The sequence below is a fragment of the Desmodus rotundus genome, chromosome 6 (assembly GCF_022682495.2).
Source record: "Desmodus rotundus isolate HL8 chromosome 6, HLdesRot8A.1, whole genome shotgun sequence".
In the NCBI taxonomy this organism is placed as follows: domain Eukaryota; kingdom Metazoa; phylum Chordata; class Mammalia; order Chiroptera; family Phyllostomidae; genus Desmodus; species Desmodus rotundus.
Genome location: NC_071392.1, coordinates 86,258,647 through 86,267,035, shown reverse-complemented (window position 1 = coordinate 86,267,035; position 8,389 = coordinate 86,258,647). Strand labels below are relative to the sequence as shown.

At 42.5% G+C, this 8,389-nt stretch overlaps 1 protein-coding gene across 1 annotated transcript; it reads right to left on the bottom strand.

Annotated features, from left to right (window-relative positions):
- Positions 1–4,660: 4,660 nt before the first annotated feature.
- Positions 4,661–8,181, bottom strand: LOC128781178 (olfactory receptor 2A7-like). The gene is made up of 2 exons (XM_053926331.2): positions 8,046–8,181; positions 4,661–5,835 (listed from the first exon to the last, which is right to left on the bottom strand). Exon 2 carries the CDS (start codon positions 5,829–5,831, stop codon positions 4,899–4,901), a length of 933 nt encoding a protein of 310 aa, XP_053782306.1. The 5' UTR covers positions 5,832–5,835; positions 8,046–8,181; the 3' UTR covers positions 4,661–4,898.
- Positions 8,182–8,389: the final 208 nt, after the last annotated feature.

Genomic DNA, 8,389 nt, shown 5'->3' with positions numbered 1-8,389 from the left:
AGTGCCTTTCACATGCAGCCCTGCTGGCAATGAAGACTTGGGGTTGGTTGCTTGGGTTTGATTGCTTTTTATTTTTGATGGTGTTTCTATTTGAAAAATGTTCATTTCAACTAATTTTGGAAGCATGTTTTCCTCTATATAAACTTTTGGATTGACAGATGTTGTTTCAACCCTTCACAGATAGTGCTCATTGACCTCTGTCCATTGTATCTCCCGCTGAGCAGTCAGAAATTGTTATTACTGCCGTATCCCTCATGGTGCCACAGGGAGGACCCAGTTCCAGGACGGCACCTGCACTCTAATTCCCAGCCTTGCATAAGGGACGGCCTGGTCTCATAGGCCATTGTCATCATTTCAACCTGGGACCTCATGGCCTCAAAGTGACTTTAAGCCAGGTGCTGGCTTCAGATCTCTCCATTCAGTTGCTGATTTTGCCTCCTTTTTCTCCTGTGAGAGTTTTACTTACTCACTTTAAAGCCTAGTTATGCATTTAAGAGTCATGGTTTTTAAAATGTTCTATCCAGTAGGTTTTGGCGCTTAGTACTAACATGGTTTTCAGGACGGCTACTCTGCGGTATTGCCATTGTTTCTATCCTGGAAATCCCAGAAGTAACCCACCTGGGGAGGGACTCAAATAAGGGCTATTTCCCTTCACAAATAAGTACCACGTTTTTTGGATATAAGACGCACTGGACAATGAGATGTACCTAGGTTTTACAGGAGGAAAATAGGGAAAAACATCCTGAGCCACCGCTGGCCCTCCCCCCCACCCCGCCAGTATGCTAGGTAAGCTACATTCGGACTATAACACTCACGACCATATTCCTCCCAAATTTGGGGAAAAGAAGTGTGTCTTATGGTCTGAAAATATGGTACTTGATGCAAACGGAGCTGCACTGTAGGGATGCAAGCTCACTTCTCAGTACCTGCCCACAAAAATGTGTTATTCCCTGACATGTGTTCCTCACCCTTGCCCCTACCTCCCGGTCCAGGACCAGCTCCTGTTATTTCATGGGACACTTATCACCTCCCTTTTGCAAACATCTTGTGCTCATCCTTAATGCATATCTTGATTTCTATTTCTTGTATTCTCCATTATTCCAGTTCATAATCTTTTCTTGTCTATACATGCTCAGATTTATAAACCTCTATTGGTTTCCTAGGTTTTCCACTTTTAAAACTATAATTTTCAAAATTGGTATACTTGTTAAATAGACAGTACATTATATGTGTGTATTTGTTATAGAGAAAATTCATCATAGCTGGATTTGAAAATTCAGATAAGCACATAGAAGAAAAACCTTTTCTTTATTATCACTGTGAGTTTTCTCTCAACAATTGCATATTATACATATAGTCAGTAGTCTCCCTTTTTTGTATTTTATGACCTGTAAATACATTGCAAGCCAATGAACACACAACAAAACCTGACTTTAAAGAAGATATTGTTTAATATGAACGTTCCATATAAGTGTGTATTTTACCTGTCTCCTAATATTGGAAATCTTGAATGCTTTCAATCTTTAGCTACTACAAACAACACTAGAAACAGGAATCTTTGCTCACATAATTATTTCCTTGGATAAGTTCTTTAAATGGGAATTACTGGATCAAAACCTACTAGTGGTGTTTATTGCTGCTATCATGTACCAAATTGTCCTGGGCAAGATAAGCACTGTGTGGTATTATCTACTTTCTCAAAGCTTTACCATAAAGTAGAAACAAGACTCACAGATAGAGACCACACTGACAGGTGTCAGAGGACAGGGGTTAGGGGGTTGGGTAAAAACCTTGAAGGGATTAAACAAAAATAAATAAATAGATCAAAGCCATAGACACAGACAACAGTATGGTGATTACTAGAGGGAGAGGGGAGTGGGGGAAGGTAGAGGAGAATAAAGGGGGAATAAATGGTATGTAAGAAGACTTGACGTGGCCTGGTGTACATACTATACAATGTGCACATGACGTATTACAGAATTGTACACCTATATAACTTTATTTATTTTTTAAAGATGTTATTTATTTCTTTTTAGACAGAGGGAAGGGAGTGAGAAAGGGAAGGAGAGAAACATCAATGTGTTGTTCCCTCTCGTGTGCCCCCTACTGGGGACCTAACCCGCAACCCAAGCATGTGCCCTGTCTGGGAATTGAACCTGTGACCCTTGGGTTCCCAGGCCAGCACTCAATCCACTTAGCCACATCAGCCAGGGCTGAAACCTTTATAATTTTATTAACCAATTGTATCTTCTTTTTATTCTAATATTTACTATTATATTTCTCCTGATAATTCGGGGAATTATTTTTAAAGTGAGAATGCTTACAAAGAGACTTAAATTTTGTGTTCTGATCAACCTTGCTCTTTCGTTTTCTTTCAACTCTTCAAACACTTTGGGAAAGAAACTAACTTGTTAAAATACTTCACTCAGAGGAAACATCCTCCAGTTAGAAACCGGAGGCTTCATAAAGAATCCAGAAAGGGGACGGGGATAGCAGTCTTCCTCTGAGAAAGGTCTGTTCTCTGTCCACCCCTGTGCATACATCACCAGGGGGTCTTACACAGCTGATTTGCTGCTGGGGCTGGCGCTGGCGGTCTCTGCAATTTTAAGGCACAACTACCTACAGTAACATGGAACAATAAGCGCAGTGCAACATTAAGTGAACGCCCTCGGTTGCATAACTATGAATACTGTGACCCCCAAATCACCGTATTTACACCTTTGAGTGGCCCCCTTCTGACTAGAGAACTGATTTGCAACTGATTTGGAAAATGACTATGAATTCATGACTATGATACATTTTTAACACTTTTTTTATTTGTTGTGCAAGTACAGTTTTCTCCATTTTCTCCGGACCCCACCACGCCACCCCAGCCCTCCCCACCTCCTTCCTCTGTTTCCACCTCTCCTTGTTATTGTCCATGTGTGCTTTATAATTGTTCTTGTAAACCCTCACCCTTTCCACCCATTATCCCTCCCCTCTCCCCTCTGGTCATTGACAGCCTGCTCTCAATTTCAATGACTCTGGTTGCATTTTGCTTCCTTGTTTGTTTTGTTGACTAGGTTTCAGTTAAAGGTGAGATTATATGGTATTTGTCCCTCACTGCCTGGCTCATTTCACTCAGCATAATGCTCTACAGTTCCATCCATGCTGCCACAGACGGTAGGAGCTCCTTCTTTCTTTCTGCTGCGTAGAATTCCACTGTGTAGATGTACCATACTTTTTGATCCATTCATTTACTGATGGGCACTTGGGTTGCTTCCAGCACTGGGCTATTCTAAATTGTGCTGGAATCACTCAACAAAGTTCATATGGTGTCATTTTAATTTCGTATCTCAATACTAAAGCAGGTTCTATTAAAACCACTGGGCAGTTGGGGGCACACTCCCTCCATCACTCTATGTCTGCTTCTCACAACTAATGTGGGGTTTTTCGGGCCACACCAACACACAAGTAGCAACATCGAGGCTTTGTCTACAGAAAGATCTCTACATCCCTCATATTTCATGAAGGCATCGAGACCTATCTCTGGACTTAACCCTTAGGGCAGACACCATAAATGAATTTATGTTACATACAGTAAATGTAAATTCCAAACAACTTAAGTATAATGTATAAGTTTGCTCATCTAGCAACTAGCAGAACTTGGTAAAAATCCCAGCTTTACCTCAGTTCAAAATCATTGATTTTATCCTTTTTTTCATGTAGTAATGTCTATCTACATAGCAGACATCCTTACAAACCGGATGCTGTGTAAGAAAGAAATCCATATTTTTTCTTCTTTAAAAACTCTTCACAACCACACACAAAAACATTATTTTAAAAGTAAATATTTCCCTTTGATACAGCTTAATTATTCACATTTAATCTCAAATATAATTTGAGGAAAGTTTTGAAAATGTCTCTTTATACATCCTTTCCACTACCTCTAAAACTGTGCTCTATCACTTCCTAATAGTGTTGGATTCCATGCTTGACTAACAGGGTTATTTAACTCACCTCATATCTCCTACTTTAAATAGCAAATTATTACTGATAATTTATAGCTCTCGTATCACTGGTCAAACAGTCATCACAGCAATTACACAGTCTGCTCTTATTAGCAACAATGTTCTAAGTTTTGGTCATTTCCCATAGGAGACAAGTGACTGAAACAACAACAGAAAATGTGTAATTCTTCCCAGGACTCTCACCCATGTCCATTCTGCCTTCCTACTCTTGTCTCCACCATCCCAGATCCCCACCTATGCTGCAAAGGCAGAGAGAAGAACACAGCGGCAGAAAAGCTCCAACATGTCTGTGTGATTCAGCACGGCATCCTTCAAGGTCTCTTGTTGTTAGTTCCATCAGAGTTACCCCCTTCATCCCCTTTCCCTTGAAGTCCTGGCACATGTTCTTCCTAATTTAAGTTGTTGATGCCTCAGGAAACATCACTGTCATAGACATACGCAGGAAAATAACCAAATATATTAAATGTAGGCCCAGTTATTGAAGATGACAGTTGCTAAATTTTAAATATTTCAATAATAACTATGTATAGGTCTCAACTCCAATATTTTAAATATTCTGCAAATACCTTGTTTTCTACAATAAAATTTTGTCTGCAAGTCCTGATTATGGAATATATGAATTTATTTTGTCTTATTCAGAATATCCCTCATGACCATATTACAAGTGCGTGCACCACGCAGAGACTGGAAGACATGTTCATTTTCTTGTGCAGCATCCTCGGAGGGAGGGAACAGAATGGGCTTTCTCAGGAAGTAGTCACAGGAGAAGTTCAAGAACATGCAAAGGATGCCCTGGGACAAGAGCATGTCTATGTATCCCGTGAACATATAGGGTGAGGTGAATCCTCAGGTCCATCTACGCTCACTTACTTTTTCTCTGTGAGGCTCTCATGAAGGTCTCTCCTTTCCCAGCCTCCTTCTCAGAGCAGCACTCACTTCTCTGTTCCTCAGACTATAGATCAGGGGATTCAGCATGGGATTGAAAAGGCTGTGAAACAGGAGGAGGTATTTTTTCTGCTCCTGGGGGTCCCCATGTTGGGGTCCAACATACATGATAATGGCTGTGCCATAAAAGAGCCCCACCACGCAGAGATGGGAGGAGCAGGTGGAGAAAGCTTTCCGGCGCCCCTCCATGGACTGGATCTTCAGGACGGCACGTAGAATGTGACCGTAGGAGACCACAATTGCGGACAGTGGTCCCACCAACACCAATGCTGCTACAGCCACTACCACAACCTCATTAAGGTGCGTATCTGCACAGGCAAGTTTGAGAAGGGCTAGAATCTCACAGAAAAAGTGATTCACTTTCTGGGGCCCACAGAAGGGCAACGGTAAGAGTAACACCATATCTACGTGGGCCAGAAGGACAGCTAATGTCCAGGAAGTCACTACCAGGGTGACGCACACTCTCCAGCTCATGATGGTGGAATACCGAAGGGGGAGGCAGATGGCCACATACTGATCATAGGACATCACCACCAGGAGAAGACATTCGGTGTGAGCAAAAGTCAAGAAGAGAAAGGTCTGTGTCATGCAGCCAGCAAAGGAGATGGGCTGGGCTGGGCTCAGGAGGTTGACCAGCATCTGGGGCATCGTATTGCAGGCATAGGCTATGTCGACAGTGGCCAGGTGGGAGAGGAAGAAGTACATGGGGGTGTGTAGCCGGGAGTCCAGGGAGATGAGCCCCAGGATGACCCCGTTGCCCAGCAGGGTGAAGGCGTACAACAGGGAGAAGAGCCCAAACAGGAGCACCTTCATCCTTGGGCTGAGCGGGAATCCCAGGAGGAGGAACTCTGTGACAGAAGTCTGGTTGGCCCCCATCTTCCTGGGAATGAGACAAGGGAGCGTGCTCACCATGGGAAGTGATTACCATGGTAGACCTGTGTGTGTCCCTGTTTCTGCCCTCAGAACACATGTTCAGTGACACGTCTGTCCTGTTAGTCAGCTACTAACTGAACACCATGCATGGCAATTGACACAGAAGGAATTTTTTCACCTTGATAAATTAAACACCAGTGTTCTATTACAGTGTTCAGTAAATCTTACCTTCATTTCCAAACTTCCACCACAGTTCAAAACACGTTAACACGCCTACTACACCCTAATAGTGGACACTCCCCTCAGCACAACTGCTTCAGAGCCTCGCCCAGGAGGGGTCCCGACCCCCAGGTCACACACAGCCACTATGGGGAGGGTCTGTGGGCCTGCGTCTGTACCCACTCGGGAGGGTGGGAGGGAGGACCAGGAGACTCTGGGACATCCTCCTATCTGGGATCTCAGATTTCTGCCTTCATTAGGTGACTTAATTGCTAGTCTTGTAATTTTTACTGGCTGCATCTTGAATTAAGTTGAGAGAATGGCAGGCAGACTGCCACTACTTTAGCTGGAGTTAAGGGGGAGAACTTTGTCTTTTGACTTTGTACCCACAGAAGTTCTTCTCTGATTGTGCTGTTTCACGACCGGATACTGCCCCTCACACACTGATCCCTGTATGAATATTCATACTCTATGTTTCTATGTGTGGACAAAGTATATGGTATGTATATAGTTACACACACACATTTATGCACACACATGCACTTGTATTGTTATTACGTGGAAGACTAGTTGCTATTTTCTATATTATTTTCTACTCTACCTCACTAGTAAAATGCTGGTTGAATGATTTCTTGATGGGTCAAGGCCTGGGATTTAAACCTAATAATCAATATCCAACGCTTGATCTAAAGGTCTAACTACATATCCTTAAAACCTTATCTTATACCTTAACTCTCACATGAAAATGTTATTCATCACAAATCTTTAATTTCTGTGGTTTATCAATCTTTAGAAAAGCACTTCTACCAGGGTGCGAATTCTGAGGTTGACTTGTAATTATTAAACCATTGCTTCTCTTTCCTTATCGGTCTCTCTCTGTACCTTTCTTTTGTCCAGCATCCATCTGAATTTCACTAAAATAAGAATCACACAAAAGTCCATTAATTGTGTTCCTGTATCAAATCTCCATTCAAATTTCCTCATAAGTTAGTATTTATAAGGTGTTGTAAGCAGAAGTGTGAAGGTTTCACCCTGTTACAAAAGAAGAATCATAGAATTCACAGCAGAAACACTGGGAAATGATTTTATCTTATCCATGTAAGGACGTTATAACAGTTGGAGTCACCCCGGTGAAGAAAGCTGGTTGTTTCAGTAGGACCGAGCTTTCCTTCACTGAATGCTTTAACTCGGAGAATTGGATTCCCAGGCTATGGGAGAAGTCGAGCAAGAAAAGTGCTCAGGTCTCTTCCAACTATGGCACTCACAGGCCCTAAATGTAGAGAAAAGTGTGAGTCATTTTCATTTCAGCTTTGTTGCCACATTTGGGGTGAAAGAGGACAGCAGTGCTATTTCTAAACTGTCCTATGATGGACACAATAAACTAAACTAGAAGGACCAGTGAGTGTCATCTCAGCTTCCTCCTATCTGCGGCTACTAGCTAAGACACAAAACAAAAAATCCACAGATTATTACTAAACACTTTCGCTGTTCGGCCACATGTAATGGCTGACAACACACGAGACAACTCCTATGTGCTGGTGTACGTAACCTACTTGGGGTGACAAGTCTGTTATAATTACTCAAAAGGTGATAATTCTCATATTTAAATAACTCACCAAGTGGAAGTTCACTTTCACAAACAAAACCTTCAGGACACTCTTCTGTAACAAACTCCTTTTGTGGCCAATTTGGTCCATTACTTCGTGAAAACACGACTTAACTTCATGGGACAATGGACAGACTTTCAGGCAAATCTCTCAAACAGCTAAAGTATCTTATCATTTAAACAAGTATTTCCACTAAATATATCAATGTACATGATCCACATCAGCTGTATCTGAAGGAGATGGTCACTTAAATGATCCTATCAGCTCAGTCTATAATTAGCGACCCCTGGCACTGACAGACAGTCACAGTTCCACTCTGCACTGGGATTTCTCAGCACAGCCTGTCTGAAACTGAAGAGTGAACAAACACTGGACTACATAAGAAACTTACCACAGCCTCACAGCTAAAAACGAGAAGACCAGCTGAATGTGACTTGGGTCCAGCAAAAACACACTAATGAAGAGAACAGTATCTGTGACTTAGTGTGGAAACGGCCGTCTCATAAGGATCTCTCAGGAGAACAGGTGTCCGACCAAGAAGAGATGATTTATTCTCTGCTCAACTCCACCCCATCTCAGTGTACTTGTGAGTGTTTGCTGTAGGGAGGGATAAAGTCCCGCCAGGCACACTGCCATCAGCTCCCTTCCAGTGGAAAGGGGCTCTCCAGGGACTAATCTCTCATGTTCTCCACAGGGACGCTTTTGACAAGACTGTGGTGTTGGGGATTCCCTCAC

Coding starts and splice junctions, on each gene's coding strand:
- LOC128781178 (XM_053926331.2), bottom strand. CDS start 5,831: ATGGGGGCCAACCAGACTTCTGTCACAGAGTTCCTCCTCCTGGGATTC.